The 20,407-nt window shown below is 45.0% G+C and overlaps 1 protein-coding gene across 1 annotated transcript in view; it reads left to right on the top strand.

The window, feature by feature from the left end:
• PPP1R21 (protein phosphatase 1 regulatory subunit 21) overlaps window positions 1-20,407 on the top strand; it is a 395,061-nt gene that overhangs the window by 34,614 nt on the left and 340,040 nt on the right. Inside the window, exon 2 of the mRNA XM_085612732.1 lies at window positions 4,867-4,935. Coding sequence (XP_085468858.1) covers window positions 4,867-4,935 — 69 coding nt within the window. The remainder of the gene's footprint in view (window positions 1-4,866; window positions 4,936-20,407) is intronic.

Genomic DNA, 20,407 nt, shown 5'->3' with positions numbered 1-20,407 from the left:
AGTGTGGGCGAGCAGTTTAGCCTGATCAGAGGGTGGTGTTAATGCATTTGTTGAACACACTCTGAGTCAATAAATGACACACACACTCAAGAAGAAATTCAAGACCAATTTAGAAAATTAGCAATTATTTCTATATTTATTTTAACACCAAGAACTTCGTAATTGGGTAAGTACTTTTCATAATAGCAATTTTTAAATGTAAACAAAATGTTCCCTCAAATGCATATTTAGGTGGTAATGCTTTTCTATGGAGAAAAGGGCATATACTGCATATGGTTATTTGAAAACGATTTTCAGGGGGTCCCCTTTAGGACTTAAGGTGCTAGGGGGCCAAGGGCCAAAGTACCACCAGCAGTTCGCGTTAACCTGCCCTGCAGTGTCCGGGTGCAGAGGTGCTGAACATGATGGTAGCTTTGTGCACTACACCGTAGGCAAAGAGGGGGCCATCTGGAAACAGGCTGCAAAGGGAGACTTGGGGCAAGTCTGGAAGCTCCCAACGGGGGCATCGGTTGGTGGGAGTCCTGGTAGCAGGGGAGCGCTGTCGGTTGTCGTGGACCTGGGCAGGCAGCTCTGGTGTAGAGGGTTTTGCTCGGCTGGTGCTCGTACATCAGAGGCACCCACAGATCTCAGTTAGACCTTAAACGGGTAACAATTCCGGGCAGCTGGGCCACTCTCTGTGCTGGCCTCTGCAATGCTGACGTCCCTCGTTAGCTGTTCGGTCTTTGCGGCATTGGAATACGGATTGGACTCAAACAAGCTTTGTTTGCTGCAAGGGGTACGGTACCCCAGGTATGGGTGCAGGAGAGGCTCTGATTGGTCCTGAAGTTTTCTTACTTGGTGGGGAGACGGATCTGACCTTCTGGAGCATGGTGACCTCTTCGTGGGTGGCTGCTGCGTCATTCGACGCTGTGAACAGCCGATCGGTGAACCGGACTTTGTGGTTGGTGCCTGCAGGCTGCATTGATGTGGCTCCTCTACTTCAAGGGAGATGCTGATGGCTTGACAAAGTGCTGGAGGCCCTCTGCGGTTTTTGGAGGATGCACAGCTGCAGAACGGGTTGGGTTGTCGCAATTGTCGGGACAGAAGCAGGTAGGCAGGCAGGGTTTGGTGCCAAAGTTCATCAGCATTATGCAGTTTTTACTTCCTTCGGCTTTTCTTTCTTCAGTCGGATGAGTCTTAAGTTCCTGGTGTCAGGAGGCCACCTAAATACTCCATTTAGGAGTGTTACGGGGAGTGTTAGGTGATAGCCAATGGTTTACATACCCCTGGGGTGACTACACCCTCATACTTATTGTGGGGAGGAGTTGGCATAACCCTGACCCAGAGTTCCTAGTTTCACCAAAAAACAAGGTGGTTAAACCCTTCTTTGATTATCCACTTTAGGCTGCCTACCTCAGGGGTCTGCTCAGCCTGCAAGTGTGACACGCCTCCTGACTAGCTAATTTCCCACCTATCCTGGTGCCAAATGGGCCTCAAGACAGGGGGTCGCATCTCTCAGGTCTGGGGGAAGTCGGGGTCACATATCAAAGGCAGCAGAGGCTTTGAAGCCTCTGGTCTTGGTATGCTAATTCACTAGCCGTCCTGCTGGAGGAGGTGTGAACACCTTCCTCCGGAGCAGGCGCTGTTCCTGTCCTCTGAGAGCACTGGCTTTCACCTCCAGGTCAGAAACTTTTCTGTGGTGGCAAGCTGGTCGATAACAGTCAGCCAGCACACTAGAGAACTGGTAGGTTTTCAGGGGGTTCCTCTAAGGTGCCCTCGGGATGCATATCATAATAAATCCAACACTGGCATCAATATAGATTTAGTAAGCCGAGGGGTTTGATACCGAACACCATTATTTTCAGTGAAGCCTTTATGTAGCTAGGTAACTCGTAATGATCAGTGCCCAATACATACCTTATGATAGCTTTCCTGTTCACTGGTAATATCTAGTAATAGAACTAGCCCTCACAGGGGCATATCTGCTCCTGCAGATATATCCTCACATGTACTATAATGCACCTTGCCTTAGGGCACTTAAGACCTGCTGTAGGGGTGACTTGCATATAGTATCTGCATTGTACACAGGCAGGTTGCAATGTGGTGTTTCAGAAGAGCTTGCACCCTTTCACGCATCCTGCAGTGGCAGTTTGCATGTAGTTTTTGTGGGGGGTCCATTTTGGGTGGCAAAAGACATGCTGCAGCCCATAGGGTCCCTCTTTATTACCCATGCCATGGGTGCAACAGATACCATTTACTAGGGACTTACAAGGGTGAAAAAGCACTTGCTAATTGGGTTCCAAATAGACATTTTGTTTTTAGAGGAAAGAAAACTGTCACTGGAGTCTAGTTAGCAGGCTTCAGTGCACTGTTGGAGTAGAAAAACCAGCATATAGAGGCAAAAAGTGTGGGAACATTGTAAAGAAATCTAGTTACCTACACAACATCACTGGTGATTCTCTCTGGTTCGAATGAGGTATGCCAGAAGTCTTGATAAAATCTGTTCTGTCCCCCAAAACAGGGGTCTTTAAGCACCCCAGACTGTGTAAAGGGTGTTGTGTGTTGTTTGCTGCACATGTGTGATAGCTGGTTGACCAAGCATGTTAGAAAAAAGGGGGCCTATTGAAGACAGTGATTTTGCATTTAATGGTAGTTCCATTTTGGTTGTCTTGTCCACTGTGGGTCTGACCACCTGTAAGCTGCTATTCCTGGAATTGTGCTGAATCTCGCTTAGCAATGTATAGTCCACGCTGAAGCATATCCATGGATTCCACAAATGATGCTTGCCTTCTCAACTTACGGCAAAAACCCGAGAAGACTTTTCTCAGCAGATTGGTGGAAGAATATACAATTTATAAAAGTTGCATTCTGATTACCCCTAGATTTTCTTAGTCCTTCTTCCTTCGGCCCTCTTTAACTCATTGTAATACGTTTTTAAGGCGAAGTCCAGCTGCACCAGCTCAGAAGAATTGTGCCAGGAAAAATACAGCATGTTGCTGTTTCCCTGAAGGCTAGCAGCAATCCTAGGGCTGAAAGAAGCCCTCATGCCTGAGACATTTTTTAGAAGAAGAGGAAGATGTAATGCCAGATGACTGGAGAGAAGCGGGTATCTGTTGAGAAGGTCAAGAGTGAGGTTCATCTGCTTGAAACATATGTGATTTCTGTTTTGAGAAAGTTAGTCACGTAGCAGCCATAGGGACTTTGCAGTACTGCTGGCCAGAAGTTTTCTAGAGAAGTATGTGGTGTAATAGTCATTGGTCTGTAGGAGGAATTTTAAGATGGTGGGCTTTCTGTTCCCGGTCCTGTATCATTCCTCATTTTCTGGGAGCCTGTCTAACCCAACTACCAGCCTAAAGGCGATGCATGGCTTTTAACCCTATATCTTAACCCTATTGGCTTAGTCCGGTATGCTCTCATTCCATAAACCTCTGAAACCCTTATGGTTCTAGAAGTAGTGTGGTACAAAGTTGCTCCACACCTCAGCACTTGGTCTAATTCCAAGTTTCCCAATTTCAACTGGAAACTTGTTGATGTCTATGGGCCTGTGGATGTGGCTGTAAACTAAAAGTCTCAATCTAGACCTCTTGGTTTGAATTTCGGGCCCTTAAAATTGGATCTTCTGTGGCATCTGCGGGCATCCTTTCACAACTTAGAAAACAGTTACGTACCTGTTGCCAACTATCTCACTTGAATTTTATGGGGTGTCTGACAACCATCCAAACAACGAATAACAGATCTCAGGTGGTCTAGTTAACTTCACATTGGCAGATTGTTAGCCATCTGGGCTCATGTGATACATGTTGCCTGACTTGAACTTGAGCAGTTTAGTAACTTGGGCAAATAGCTGGGATAGGTTAAGGATATCGAAAACAGTTTATCCTTCCCAAATGATACAGTTGTATTTATAATTCATAAAATACTGTTGACTCCAGCTGTTAGGGAAAGAAACTTACTGAGTTGTACTGGGCGTTCATTGTGGTAAAATCCGAAACTTTGTTTAAGAAGCAAGAGCCGTGGGGACTAGGTGTTGTTTGTCCACCTACTAAATCTGATTTGTTGTCATGCTTTATTGAAGTTAATACACGTTGGGCCTCATTATGAGTTGGCTGGAGTGGTAGCCCCCAGTGGGATACGACTCTCGCTAGTTCCAAGTGTTCCATTATTAATGGGTGTCGAAACATAGGGTCTGACTTTTAAGGGGCAGATTAGCATCTAGTAAAACCGTGAGTGAAGAGGGGCAGGATCTGTAGGTTTGACAGGTGCAGCCCAGCCCCGCCTCCTCTATTCAGCACCATGTGAGGAGCAGACAACACTCCTCCAGAAAGGCCAGTCTTCTCTCTTCCCAGACTCCGTCCCCGTCCAACAACCTCAAACAGCTCCTCCCCAAGCCTCTGATATTTACCACTTGTTGCACCGCAGCCCCCCAATGTTTACCACTTGCTGCACTGCAACCCCCTGATCATTTCTGCTTGCCTTGCCACACCGCAACCCCAGATAATTACCACTTGGCGAGAGAAGGTTGTAAACAACAGGGACGTTGTTCCAGGCATCATAGAAAACCCGCAGAAAACGACCTGGTAAATCCCGGTCTGCATGGTTATTTCCATTCTGTAGACAAAATCTCCTGATAATGGACCGATTTAGGGGTGGGTGTACCAACCAGAATTGGAAAGGCGGATCCCTGCTATCGCCGCACATAAATCCATGCAATTCGTAATGAGGGGTTGTGCCACAGCTACTAAATAAAATCAACTTTATCTGGTCACTCTTAAGGTTGTTCACTTTGTTTGTTTTTCTGCTGTATTTTAGGAGTTAAATAACTTAGTAAACCAAAAATATGTTTGTTATTGCTATAAAGAGATTAATTTGATGGATTGTCTGTTTTAGCTTCGAGCCCAGAATCAAGTGCTAAAGAAAGCTGTCTTGGACGAACAAGCAAATTCTGCTGCTATCAAGGTATTTATTCTACTATTTTCGTTTCTAATATTTGTTATCAAAGCTTAGATGAGTGGATCTTTGGCCGAAAAGGCTAAAAGTGCACTGGCTGGTTTAATCTTCTCTTCCTGCCCCGCATTGGTATTTTGAAATAATGGATGGTCTTTGGGTGGTAAGCTGTGTTTAGTTAGTGGGCAGAGCTTGTTCTCATTGGCTTTACCTACTTTTTAGCTGTTTGCTGTGAAAAGTAGCTTCTTCATTGGAGGCGGTTGCATGGGATCTTTAGAACTGAACAGATGATAGTTTGTTGAGAGTATATTTGATACACAACACTTGGTGGGGGATAGTTGAATGGCCCCTATTAAGTAAACACCTTAAAGAGATGGAAGTAGCAATAACAAATTGGGGCAGGGTTGGGCTTGGCATATAGGACAGAGGAAACCCCTGGTAGGCTGAGGGCCAGTAGGGCTCTTTTATGGATGGATAGAAGGAGGGGTCATCAGTTCTCCTGCCCAGCAAACAGCCCTGCTGAGGGAGTTTTTCTGCAGACCCTGCCCAGTGACCACCCAAACCCTCCAGAAGGCAGATTGATTCACTTGCTACAGTCACCTTGTACACGGCTGCTTTTAGCTCCCACGCCCACCACAGAACATGAACAGTAAAAAATCTCCCAAAACTACTTATTTTTTTTTTGAGAGACTCCGTTCACATAGCCGTGTTCCATGAGGCGAACGGGCCTGCTGATGCGCGTGACGATAACCTCTGCCAGTCTGCCTCAGACCCGCTCCCTCAGCCTCGGTTATGATTCCAGCACTGAAGTCCGGCGCGGTGGCGACTTCCAAACAAAACGCACACTGTTCTGCTGAAAGCAACAACAGCGCGAACAGCAAATATATTTCTGTAAATGTCACACCGGCGGAAACCGAATCGGTAAAACAATGATTAGCTGTCACTTTTTTCCACATCATTTTGCTACGTTTCCAGGGACAGAAAGGACTTTCTGCTGTGCCGCTTCCTTTTAGAAACTGCCTGCTTATCATGAAAGTTCAAATTCGTGGCCATGCGATAGAGTTTTAATGACGGGTGTGAGTGGTGCCTGGAAAGTGCGTGTATTCTTTACGTAAATACAAAACGGGGGCGGATGCATGGGACTCTGGGAGATATTTTAAGGGACCTAAGCCAGGGCTTTTAGTGGGAGATGGCACGGGGACATGTCTCAGAGCCTATAGTAATCAAAAACTAACTTTGAAGCGGGTTTTCAGCCAGGCCCCATATTCATGTCCTTACGTGTGCAAAAACATTGATCGATTTATCAACAATATATATAGAAAGCCTTGTGAGCATGGAAGTACATGTTTACAGCTCACATGTTCTACATCATCTTGCATTCTCTAAGAGTCTGTCCTTTCCAGGTCTTGTTTTTGTTTTTTAATACAGCAAAGGACTCTGCTACAGTGCATATTAGGACCTGAGACGCCTTTTGATGTCTTTGTGAGCTTAGCTGCCAAGTTTTCAGATTATGTATGTGTGGCATTTTCTTGGCTTTGGAGTACATAGGAATGACACTGTACTTAGAAATGTGACACTTAGCGTGACACTTTCTTGCGAGTAAAACAAAGCAATGAAGGCCATAAGTGTCACACATTATCCGTAATTGAGCAAAGATAAGCTCTAAAAGGCCCTTGAAATGCTGCAAAGTTCAGGAATGGAAGCCCACTAACCTACCTGGTAGTTCATACATTGCATGGAGGAATTTTTATGCCATCTATTGCACTTAATAAAATCGCATAGAGGGTGAATGCGCCTGCTGCAAAGCAGTGTGTGACGCACAGGTCATAGGTTTGTATTTCATGTAGACCGCTCAGCTGGGTACTGTTTTAGCCTCCGAGATCTTTGTTATATAATCGTTGTAATAAAGCCCAGTGAGTTAATAAACGGCATTAAGGAGCTGCATGCAAAGTATAAGCTTATACCCTTACTGTTTTTCCATATTCTAAGGTTGCTTAAAACAGTTCCTCTGGGTAGTAATAAAGACCTAATATTAAGTGCTGTATAAAATGGTTTTCGGACCAATTGCTCATGTAGACATAAATATCTGACCCTCTTACAGCGTATGCATATCACTGACTTGCATAGCTTGGAAACTCAAAGCTTGCCTCCATAAAGCAGTTCTGCCCAATAATTGTGAGATCGCAGCTGAATTTGTTTCCTTGATGGCATTGGTGTCCAGTTGTAAGCTGCAGCTAGTGCCCAGCTAGGATACCACTTTAAACAAAAGGAGGGCTGATGGATATTTAAGTGAGGCATTTGTGCTGCTCAACTGGAACAAACTTCCTCATTCTGGTAATTTAATCAGGGCATTTCAGATAAAGACGAACAGAAATCACACCATTAATATATATAGAAGACTAGCATGCCTGCAGGAAGCACTGCGATTGCTCTCTAGCCACTATAAGTCCACAGTGATCTCCAAACATACCTCAGCTCAGCCCCTCTGATATCCCTAGCAGCTAGGCCAGCAGTCAGGTACTCAGCAAGCTTATTTCAGTGTTCTGTCTGTTTCTGGTAACACACCGCCCTCTGTACCTGAGCCTGGCCTATGTCCAGTATGCCACCATCTTTGCTGCCAGGTGTTTAGGGCTGCGGTCTCCGGATCCTAGATGAGCAGGAGTCAGGACTCAGCCAAGGGCAAAAGCTACAAGGTCTGCAGTCAGCCAGTCAGATAGCAAATGTTGCATGCGCTGTGCTGCACCACTTGTCTAGGAGGGCTTGGCGGAGGCACAGAGAGGAGGTAAAAACAATCTGATCATGCCTGCTGGCCGCCTGGACCAATCCTTTGCAGCGGGCCCACCAAAACTCAACCGAAGGTGCCAGATCCACGTGAGCCTGCACCTGATGCTTGCTGTTGTTCATTTGTTCAGTTATCTGCCCGCCTGCCTGATGTCACATGTGAGTCTCAGGGAGGCCTAGCCGGCCAGAGAGAGCACAGTTTGTTTGACTGCCAGAAACAAATACATGGTGTTGTAAACTGTAACTAACACTATGTCACCATAACAATAAGTCCCCCAGGCTGGTTGGCAGGCTATTGTAATTGCTGTTGGCAGGCAGAGCCGAGCGTCCGCGGCAGTGCACCATTAAGTGCTGCTCCCAGACTCCAGCTTTTGGACCATCTAATGAAGAACACAGTGTGTCAGGGAGCTCAGTATGCGGCACTAATGCATTTTATTGTGGTGATGTGAACTCCAGCACTAAAATGCGGTAGTCTAACCCCTAATTTGTAGTACTTGACAAGGCTCTGTGAGTTCAGATTGTAGGTCTGTGTTTGACAGGGTGGGACTGAGAGCTCAGGAGTTAATGCTGAGGGCAGAGCTTCAATTATTTACCAGTAATTGCATTACTCTGAGTCCTTCACTTCTCCATAACATGAGGCAGTCCAATCCTGCCGCTCAGACACCCCAGTCACTAAAAACGTCAGCATTTAAAAGCCTCTCGCCCCCCAGCTTCATCCTGGTTTCTGAAGCCACATATCCCTCAGTTGACCTAGAATAACCGGACCAGAGGGAGGAGAGTAATGAATTAAACCGAGGGAAGGACTGCAATGCAGTTACAGGTAGGTAGTGTAACGCTGCCTTTTTGTCTCTCTCACTTTAATTCCTTACTCCATGAGAAATACCCGAGCACAACACCAGGACAACTGTAAATCACAGCTTGGAATCTTTACTATGTATTGAGTCTTCCTTCTATTTGGTCCATAGAAGAAATAATTTTGAAACTATAAAGCATCTCTTACCTCAACCTCTAGCATTATATCCTATCTGCATCACAAAAGTAGAGGGATTGACCCCAGTTGCTGCCTTGCAAATTGCCGATAATGAAGCCCTCTAATCCTCCGCTAAGGATGCTGGCATCCCCCTAGATGATCTACTTTGAATTCCTAGAAGAGATGGTAAACAGATTCCGTGTGTGCCAGTGTTATCAGTGACCTATACGATCTACTAAGGGTTGACACTGTAGGTTTAAAACCCTTTTTTGTTGGACCAAAATTAATAAACTGAGAGAAGAAAACTCAAAACAAGATACCCTTTCCAAATAAGTCAGAATGGCTCTTCTGACATCCAAAGAATGAACACTTAACTCTTTTGGAGTCGCAGGATTAAAAAAGGAAAGTACTACCTCTTGCTCCCTATGATAAGCTCAATTCACCTTGGGAATAAAACAAGCATCTGGACATAGAACAATTCTGTTCTCAAAAACTCTACAAAACGGATATTTACAAGTGAGAGAACCTAACCCACCCAGTCTTTTGGGAACTTTTACAGCTAACAGAAAATCTGAGTACATTTTTTTAAGTCTACTAATTCTAGAGGTTTAAATGGCGGATTCCTAGGTGCCTATAGAACCACTAGATCCTTCCAGCAAGAACTCTAAGGCTTAGATGGAGGATGAATTTTATTTAAGCCCTTGCACAGTCTGTACCAATCCATACTCATCCGACAAGCTGTCTCATGATCCTAAATGCTTTTATGGCTGCTCACTAGATCGTTGATGCAACCTGAAGTCCCAAAATGAATCCATCCTGCAAAAATGACAGTATCTGAATCAACTGTGTTCCCTCGCTAAACACCACTTGCTAAATGTAGCTTAATGCTTAGAATACAACTTGAGCATTGAAGCTAATGTAGAAGATTGTATAGAAAAGGCCAACCAATTTGAAAGACCTTACTCCCCAGCCCTGTCTTTTCAATTTCCAGGCCTCACTAAAGTGTTGAGATGGAGTAAAGGAAAGGCCACAGGAGAGGGGGCTACAGGAAGAATGGATTGCGTACTGCTCCTAATTGACATTAGGAGAGGATACCAGAATGAGGAGGGCCAGGATGTGCAAACATAATTGTTACCCTCCATTTCTTTTTTATCCTGATCTAAATTTTTTGAATCCAGTGAAAGGAAGGAAAGGCAAAAAGAAGACCCCTCGGCCAACGACATGAGTGCATCCACTCCTAAAGACCCTTTTTCATTAACTCTTGTACAAAAAAGAGTTAGAAGAGAATTTTGAAGAGAAGCAAACACGTTTATCAACGGTCCCTCATCTCTGGCAAATCTAGCCAAAAACTAGGGTATTCAGACAAAAGTCCTGAGAGGATGGAATGGTTGTACTCAATCTGTCTGCTCCTCAGTTTGCAGCTCCTGAATATGTACTGCCCCCAAGTGAGCTGATCTCACTCTCTGCCCAAGTAAATATCTGATTCCATATCCTGGACAGAGAAGCTGACCTTGACCCCCCGTTCAGTTGATTCATGACATTCCAGTCATATTGTCCATCCTGACCAGAATGGACTTCGAAAACAGGGGAGAAAAGCTCAGTAGGGCTAGATGAATGACCTCAAGCTCTCTCCAACTGGAAGTGTTTTGTGTCTGAGCCTGAGACCAAATGCCTTGAATCTGCAGTGAATCCCTCCATGCCCCCTTCTCCACTAAGTTATCATCTGTCGTAAAAATCATAGGATTCGGGGGTGACAGTGGAAAGCCCTTCAGTTAATTCTGTCTGCTCAAACGACCATTGTAACTCCTGCTTCATGTCCAAGGAAACTGGAATCTGCCTCAACAGATCCAGACATGACTGGTTCCAGTGGGCAAGGATATCCCTGATTAAGTTGTTGAGCTGAAATCTGTCTCAAAGAACAATAAATACAGTTGCTGCCGTATCTGCTTGAACCTGCAACTAAACTCTAGTGACAGAAGTGCTCTTCAATTTTTTTTAACTCTAGTGTTTGGTTAAGTCACCAGACCCAGATCTGTGTGGAACTGTGTTCCGATAAACACCTGGTCTTCAGATCGGTGCAACTGTGACTTCTTTACGTTTATGAAGAACCCATGTTCCATTAGCATAGCTAGATTCCCTTCTATGTGAGAACATGTTAGAATCCTTGAAGCAGAACTGACCACACAGTCGTCAAAGTAGTGTTCAACACAAATCTCTGCTTGATGAAGGGGTGCTAGAACTTTTAAATGATAGGACTCTGAATTGAAAGTGAGAGCCCCCCAACTGAGAATTGCAGAAACGTCTGGTACCGCGCATGAATGGGAATACGAAGGTAGGTGTCCTGTAGGTCAGTGGTGGCAAGAAGGGCTCCCTTCAAAATCCTTAGAATGATTTTTTGCAGCATGACTATCCTGAAATGAATTGTCTTTATTTATCTATTGACACTTTTTAGGTCTAGAACCAGTCTGTATTCTCCTGGGTCTTTTTGTACCTGAAACAATATAGAATATACACAATTTCCCCCTTCTCCCGGAGGAATGGGAAGGACTGGTCTTTTTTTCCATCAAAGCTTAACTACAGGGCCTATTTCTTGATCAGATTCATGAGAACGGACGTAATGATGACTTTTGAGTCTGGAGACAATGCACTGTAGACTATGTGATAGTCTAGTCTGAATATACTCAAAACCCATTGGTCCGAAATGAACATCTACCAACTCTTGTCAAACGTTGTTGCAAAGTGACCCGTTTTATGGTGGTCCACCACAGTCTTTTTTCATTTTTTGGGACTTATTTGCTTTTAGTCTTGACCTCTAACACAGGAACACAGCTATCCAGTTCCAAGTGTATGTGCTCTGCACCCTAAAACATATAAAAATTGGCTTAAAACCTATTTAGAACATTTAACATTTGTATAAGGCCATAGTCTAAGATAGTGCTAGTCTGTGGTGCGGATGTACACCCATGGCATAGAAAATTAAGTTCTACTTGTGGACTGCAGCGCCTACTGTAATACCCACAATGAAAACATGGCTTCAGGCCTACACTGTGTAGCCTGACAGCAGTAGCCCAAAACTCTGCAGCACAGACTGGTCAAAACCAATCTTTTGGCAAGAAGGGAAACCTAATTTAAAATATTAAATTAGTCACCCCTAATCACACCTTGCTGCCCACAACGTAGAGTACGTAATATTCAAGAGTACAACATGATTAGATTAAATACTTGGGTTTGTGGTTTAAACCCTCTATTAAGGACACTGTCGCACTAAACCTTAAAAACTTATTAGCAACTCTAAAAGATTCTACAACTCGGTGGCACCCTTTGTTTTTATCTTGGTGGGGTAGATTGGACTCTATTAAAATGATGTTAGTTCCGATAATTTTGTTCTATTTGTCCAATCTTCCAATCAATATACCTAAATCTTTTTATAAAAATATTTATTCCATCTTATCCAAGTTCCTATGGCATCATAAGAAACCTAGGATGTCTTTTGCCAGACTCAAATGCCCTAAGCAGTTAGGTGGAGTTAACTTTCCAGATTTCGCGACGTATCATGCCTCATTTTTTCTCCAACACTCTGTTCCCCTTTTATCTGATCATAATTCTGATGCCCCTTCTCAACCTTTGTGGGTAGATATTGAGTCTTCTTTCTTTCATCCTTTCACCTTTGAAGAATTTATATCTTTGTCCCACATTCCCAAGAACTTTTCCCTTCCCATTCTTAAAAATTCTAGGAAAGCGTTTTCCCCTCTTTTTGTGGATGGTTCTGATGATCGCTCACGTTTCTTGCATTCCCCCCTATGGTACAACCCTCTTATTAAATTAAAAAATAGGACACTCTTTTGGAAAGACTGGAGAGACCTTGGTCTTATTTGGACTCATCAACTGTTTCATGAAGGTTCGTGTGTTTCTTTTAATACTCTTCAATCTCGTTTCTCTTTACCAGTCTCCTTTGAACCGAAATATAATCTCATACGTGTAGCTGCACAGAGTAGCTATGATTCCCTTTCCTCATCTACCACTCACACTATCCCTTCTCCTCTTCCTCTCCCTTGTTTACTTGCCTCTTCTTCTGCTTCCCAAATTTATAGAAAATTGAGAGAAACTCCTGCTACCCAGGGCAAATCCAAAGTAGAATCGGATTGGGAGACAGACTTAGAGGAATCCTTTTCTCCTACCATATGGCAGAAAATCTGGATCAAGATAAGGAAGTCGTCTCGAGCAGCTAATACAACCCAGACGCTATTTTTCATCTATAATAGACTTTTGATCACCCCTGCTAAATTGAGCGCGATTGACTCTTCTGTGCCTTCTACTTGTTGGACGTGTTCGGCCCCACTAGCAGATCTTAAACATATGTTATTTACATGCCCAGTGACTTACAAATTCTGGAATGACGTGTGGCGGCAGATCAATAAAATCTTTTCAACACACTTCCCCTTTACTCTCTCACATATTTTCCTGGGTAGTCTTTCCAACATATGGTCTTTCTCCACTACAGACACTCCTATTATTGACCTGCTCATAGCTGTGGCGTTTCAACAAATCACTAAGTCGTGGAAGGATGCCTCAAATATTTCTTTTCAGGCTTGGTGGTATGGGGTTTGTTATCACCATAGATTAGACAGGGCCTATGTATATCCCATTACCCTTGCTATTAAACGCGATGTATTATGGATACCAATTACAAACTTTTTGAATGAAGCTGCTCGTTCTCAGCCATTACACAATCCTCGTACAGAGGAAGTTCCCAATCCTCCTTGAACATATTATTGTTGTTTTTTTTTTAAGCATCTATACGTATAAAATGTTTGTATTCCTGAATATTTCATATGTTATGACTAGAGAAGTCTCTTTATACTCAATTGTACTTTTATACTTCTTATACATGCGTGTTATACAGCAATAATATTTATACTTTTTATATTTCTACTTTGCTCTAATATTTGACAGTCTCTTTTTTCCCTTTTTGTTCCCTTCCCTTACCTCTTCCTTCCCTCCCTTCTCATAGGACAATTTTCTTTGTAATTGAATTTAGTCATGATGTTTTATTACGATTCGGTTATATTTAAATCTCAATAAAATTTTCTTTAAAACTTAAAAAAAAAAGAGTACAACATGATTGACATTAGAAATCGCATGCTCCCTCAGTGACTTATGGTAAAGTCAGATTTTTATTGCATCCTGGTCGGCCTAAAATCGTATCTAGGTCCCCGTCTACCACTTCCATTGACTATCATTGGCACTTTGTGTTTTTTTAAGTTATTTTCACTGAAATATTTAAAAAATCCTATCTCTGGTTCCCCTTTTTGGATTTTTGTTGTTTTGGTCTTATTTTACTCGCAACACACTTCTCTTTATTTTAAAATTGGTTGTGGAATTAATTTTGTTGTGTTTTGTGTGACCTTTTCTACTGTTTATGCACTGCTTTAATACTTTACACATTGCCTTTGATTTGAGTCTGACTGCTTTGTGTCACACTACTAGTAATTGAGCACCTATTGATTTTATTTAATTTGTGTGACATCTAGCAGATAGTGGCAATATGCTTTGAAGTTAACACTTGTTCACCAGAAATATTAATCAACTTTCCTACAAAGTTCATAATCCTTCCTCCCACATCCTCTGATTAGGACGGGTGAGGCTAATAGTTAGGACTTTTGTTTAGAAGCACTTGACACATTAGAAAACTCCTGAACCATAGTCGTATTTTAGGCTGAAATTTCTTTCTGCATGATGATTAGGGCTCTCCATCTGTCTTTCGTAATAGTCTCTTTTTCAGGACCAAAAAGAATGAGAAGATCCTCCTTTGTATGTCAGTGTGCTTTCTCTGAAGACTTTGTTTTCCAATCCCTCATCCACAAATTTCTGTTGGCCAGGACTATAGCACCTGGAGCCAGTCAAGCTCATCTGAAGATGTCTGAACAAATATTTGCCTGAATTCTTGCCTCTAATTCACTTTGAAGCAGGAGATTAGAACAATCTGTGCCTTCTTGGATTTCCTCTGCCAGAGACTTGAAGTCCCTAATCAGGGACTGAAAAGTATATGCTGCCTAAGCACCAGCCTTAATTGTTAGGATGTTGGCTGCAAACATTTTATCATTCCACTATCCATGTTCAATCCACAGCATCATTTGGGCAAAAATCCTCTGAGTTTACCGCATTGGGGCCTACAAAAGGAGCCAGAGTGGCATCAACCTTCACATTATTCGGAATGACCGCCTCACATATGTCTTTACCAAAAATCTTCGAATAGTATACTGATTCACGTCTTTGCATTGCTTAAGGATTAATTCCTTCATCTTCTTGTGTATTGGAAGGGCTAATGATTGAGGCTTGACATACTGTGGGGCAGATCTGCTGCTTCATCTGTTAAAGGGGCATGTTCAAACCCCAGGTTCTCTCTCTTGTGATGTAGCAGCTTTGGTGAGTCTTCCCTCCTCACATACTTGCCAGAGGAGGAAATCTATGGGGCTTCTGCATCAGGTTTTCTTTCTCTGAAGTTTTTCACTTTTTTGACAGTCCTAGCTGCCAAGGCCTTAGAAACTACCTTGTTAATCATCTACTGAACCTTGGCAGCAGATAAGCAGGGCCGTTTCTACCATTAGGCAAGACTAGGCAGCCGCCTAGGGCGCCAAAAGGGGGGGAAATGTTTTAATTTGAAGGCAGCAGCACCTGTGTGAGTGCAAGCGCACCTGCTTGTACATGCTGCGAAGCGCACCCTAGCATAGTGGTGTGTGGAGCAGGCCGGCGCCCGGCGGTACCAGTGTGTGGGTCCCCAGGGCAGTCAATCTTGTAGCGCAGGAAAGCGCTACCAATGACGGCCCTGGGCATCATTTATGGCCAGTCCCCGAGCGGTGTTTTATGCAGCAGCCAGTGACGGTGACTACTCGCACGTCGCACTACCCTCTCTTTTGGCGCTCGGGGGACGGACTGTGTGTGTCAGCTGCTCTGGTGCCTAGGAAATAAAATAATTGTGTCAACAAAAGTAATTCACGAATTTCATTTGTTTTTAAGCAGTGCAAACAGGTGGCTAATAGCACGCCACACATAAAAAAATATATTGTGCCAAGAGGCTTATTTTTTCCATCACGTCAATCTGAAATTCGTTTTTTGTTTTTCACCCCAAAATACATGTTCCAGTCTTATTGTAGTCTGGAAATAGTGTAAAAAAAGACGAATAGCCATAATTTGTTTTCTAACATGCAATAAAACGTTGTGCTCTGCCTCAGCGATGCAGGGGACTCTGGAAGGGGGTTATGAAGAGGCTTACGCCACAGCACAGACACCGGGGTAGGGGCCGTGTATGTATCTATTTTTCCTAATTGGAAAAGAGCCCCCATGCAGGGAAAATACTCTACCTGTAATATCCAGGGCTCTAACATCCTAAACCCTGCTGCAGGATACCTGGGAAGCAGCAGAGCCATTTTGGTGGAAAGTTCCTTGCGGGACAAGAAAGGATTGGTGTGCCAAGACCGAAACAGATTCAGGACTTGATTGACATATCCAAGAGTAGAATATCGTGGCTCCAGGGGCAAGGAAAGTCGAACTCCCCTTATTAGTTTACGGACAAAAATATGCTCCCCAACAGGTGACCCACCTATCAGCACATGGCCTGCTGAGATAGCAGAGCAGAAGGTATTAATAGTCTGATACACCAAACCTTCCGAAGGTAACTCGGACAAAAAATTAAGGATCTGGACTATATCTGCGTTCCTGGGATCCAGGCCCCGTCAAACACACCAACCCATCCATCTCGTCCAGGTCGATCTCTATCACTTGACTGTGCTGTCACAGGAGGCTTTTAGCCAGCTCCGAAAGTCCCATGATTTTTCATCTATGACTGTAATCTGCCACACCATGAGGTGGAGAGAACCGCCCAACACCAGCCGGTGTGGCGAAAGGTTTGAATCCAAAAGGAGATTCCAAAAGAGGGGGAGTAGGATTGAAGAATCTCAAGAAAGTTTCATCAGAACTGGGAACCTAACTTGCGATTTCCAATAAGGCGTCACCAACACCACTTCTGCCAACTCTCTGCGGACCTGAGCCTCCACCCTCATCACCATTGAGAACAGAGGAAACGCATACCCCGGCTCCAGCTTCCAATCCTGGAGGAAGGTATCCCTCGCCACTGTCAGAGGGTCCAGCCTGCAACTGAAGAATCTGGGAAGTTGATTGTCCATACTGAGGGTAAAGAGGTCCACTGAAAACGGGTCGCACTTGACTGGAATCGTGGCAATGACAAGAGTGCCAATTTGCCAACTGGTTCGACTTCCCAGGAAGATACTCTGCCCTGACCAATATATGATGATCCAGGCTGAAGTGCCAGAAATCCTTTGCGAGGTCCAACAGTGCCTTTGACCTTGTCCTCCAAAGTGAGCGATATAATGCACCGCAGACACGTTGTCTATCTTGAGGAGGACGCAGGACCGAATATTGTCCTTAGTCCAACAACGTACTGCAAAGGAGCCCGCTAGGAATTCCAAGCAATTGATGTGGATGTTCTGTTCGTCTTGAGACCAGTTTCTGCCTGTAGAGAGCTCTCAACATCGAGCACCCCAGCCCAATCTGCTGGCGTCGGACTTTATAACCAAATCGGGGCTGGAACCGAATATTTCCCTCCCTTTTTCAAAGCCTCCGTATGGGAGAACCACCATTGGATCTCTTCCTGCGCTTCCTCTGACAGGGAACCAGCTGGGAGTAAGTGAGACCCCTCCTGAGGGAATGGCCCTTGAGATGCTGAAGGGCCCTATAATGCAGGAGCCCTGGAAAGATCACCTGAATTGAAGAGGACAGTAAGCCCACCACCCTAGCTATCTGGGGTAATGAGGTGTAAGTCCTGGAGAGAGTCTGTCTCAGCTCATGTCAAATCTTTGCCATCATCCCAGATGGAAGGCGCAAGCTTGCCGCTGCCGAGTCTATGACAAACCCCCGATATTCCCTAGTCTGGGATGGGCAAAGGAGGGACTTGGACTTGTTTATCACAAACCGCAACCCCTCTAGAAGGTTGACCGTTGACGGAAGCTGTAACAATAAGGTTTTTCGGCATTGATGCATAATTAACATGCCATCCAAGTAAATGATGGGTCTCATAGTCTGAGCTGTTACCTGTTACATCACAGGGCAGAGTAGTTTTGTAAAATACCACAGAGCTTACGACAGGCCGAAGGGAAGTGTGAGGAATCCAAAGGTCTGACCTTACCTACAAGACTGCAGGAATCTGCGATGGGGTTGAAAAATTGAGACAGTTAGGTAAGTGTCCTTCAAGTCCAGATGCACAATCCAGTGGAAGGGCTGGAGCATTTCCCTCAGCAGATGGATACCATCCATCCTTAAGTGGCGGTACATCCGCCACATATTGAATTTCATGAAGTTGATCACATTCCGGCGCCCTCTGCCACGCTTGTCGACCAGAACGATATTGCTTCCGAAACCACAGGGATGAAAAGTAGTATGACATATGGCCCCTTTGTCGAGGAGGGCCCGACTTCTGCGCCTATAATTTGCCTTCTTCTGTGGAGAACACTATCTGGCGCTGGGCTAAGTCCTGTTGGGGAGAGCCATAGAAACTCTATCTGAAAAACCCCAAACTGTCTGAAGGACCCATGTATCGGACGTGAAGGACACTCACCAGTGGTAAAACTGAGGCAGACGCCCTCCCACTCTTAGGACAGAAGAAGGGTGAACACTAACCATTATTGGAGGAGCCAGAAACCGCTAAACGAGTGGCCCAGGCCATGGCCGGTGCCGTGGAAAACACAAGGGTGAAAAACCCTCTTGTGGGTCTTGTCCAGGGAATAAAATGTGGCCACAAATTTCCTTAGTTCCTTAATAAAAGGGTTTCTAAAAAGTCCCCTATTGGGCACAGCCCCGGCTTCCAAAGACACCAAATCACCCAACTTAGGGTCCACCTTTATCAGAAGAGAACGGCACCGTTCCATAGATAGGACACAATTAGCATTGGCCAAACATATAACTGCTCTCTGAGCCCAACCAAATTGAACCTTAGGAGCAATCAAAGAGCCAGAAACCTTGGCCTCCTCCGCCATATCTAGGATCTTAGTCAATGCCTTAATAGCTTCCAAGAGCCTGTCTTAGCAAGAACGGTTGATTCCCCATCTTGGGATCCTTGACAAACTTGGCTAGAAAGGTGGCTATCCTGGCATCAGTTTCTGAAGTCAGAGCTACTTTCTCCTCCAGAGATGGCCTAAGGCATTCCGCGTGCAAGCGGCTACAAGCCTCTTTCTCCAAAGGCTTGCTCAACATGCCTGCTATGTAGTTTGCCACTTTGCTTGCTGGAGTCTCTTCCGCGGAACGCAGGTGTATTATGCCATCTGGATCCAACATATCTGAGGCTGGTTCATTAGAGGGCTGGTCTGAGGTGTTGGTAGCCGCAAGCCGGCGCCAAGGTACTGAGGGGCCCAGCTCCGTGTCAGAGTTCCGGTGGGAATCACCAACTTCCCCAGCATCCGGTGACAGTGGGAGAATGCAGTCCAGCAAATCAGTGACCTGCCTGAAAGACCATTTGGAGGCTGACTTTGAGCCAGGAAGGCTCCTTTAAGGCATGCAAAGTCATCTGGTCCACCCCTGGCAACCTCCGCTTAGGGCGTGAATGGCTGGGCTCAGCCATAGACTGGCTCTGATTTAGCCTGGTATAGTCCTCCAGGACCTGCCTATACAGGTGCTGCTGCACCGGAGCCATGGCCTCCACTATCGCCCTGTGGATGAATGCATCCACTGCATCGTAGAAGTCGTCGTCCCAAGGCAGGAAGGACAGAGCCTCCTCCTCCATATATACGTTGTCTGACAACTGCATAACCCCTCGGAGTAGGTTGCTGTGGCGTCAGATGAACTGTCAAACGTGGCAATGGGGGGGTCCGAATATAGATTTGGGGGGGACCAGAGATCACCAGTCAAGTAGGGTCTAGGCCCCCCCCCCCACAAATGATACACAAGGGTTAGCCTGGGACAGTGCCCCTCATGACAAAGAAGCAGTGCTCCTACAAGGTATATGCCCCAAGGGCATAAGTCAAGTACAGGCCCGCAGGCATAGAAACAGCAAGGGAGATGAACCCACCAAATACTGACCTAGACATACAACAAGGTGCCCCAAGGCGAAAAGCAAGGGGTTTCCTCAAATATAGTTACAGACCCCAGAAGGGCGTGGCCAACACCCCGGTAATGAAGGGGAAAATATGGGTGCAAAGAAGAAAGCAGACCCCAGCCGAGCACGCGTGTGCCTTAATAATAATACGGACCCCACGGGGGTGTCACTCACAGAACTCAAATCGGGCGTTGAAATCACCGTTATCCGCAGTGTACAGGTCCTGAGCAAGGGCGTAAGTCTCGAGGCTAGACAGGCGCAGAGGCTCGCAAAGCTCCGTGGCGTGCGTCTCCCAAGCAGGCATGGGACCTGACAGACGCTCGTCATGGGATGAAGAGGAGCCGCTCTGGCACGTAAGCACAGCGCACCTGGCGGACAGAAGGCAGCACACGCGGCCCTTAGCCGGTTAAACAAGCATTTGCAATGCAAATTGGTCTCGCACTTGGGAGAGTTAGTGGCATTGGTGTTATAAATGACAATGTATTTTACCCATGTGTTTTATATTGGAGTGGATGTACGCGGCTGCAAATGTTTCTTTTACCAAGCCGGCACAAAGTAAATAAAACCCAAACACATCATTGCAATCCACAAGCAGAGGTAAACGAAAAAAAGTGCCATAGTAACACATA

This window comes from Triturus cristatus, chromosome 6, assembly GCF_964204655.1.
Source record: "Triturus cristatus chromosome 6, aTriCri1.1, whole genome shotgun sequence".
NCBI lineage: Eukaryota > Metazoa > Chordata > Amphibia > Caudata > Salamandridae > Triturus > Triturus cristatus.
Note: the sequence above shows the minus strand (reverse complement) of the source record. Positions and strands in the feature narration are given on the sequence as shown.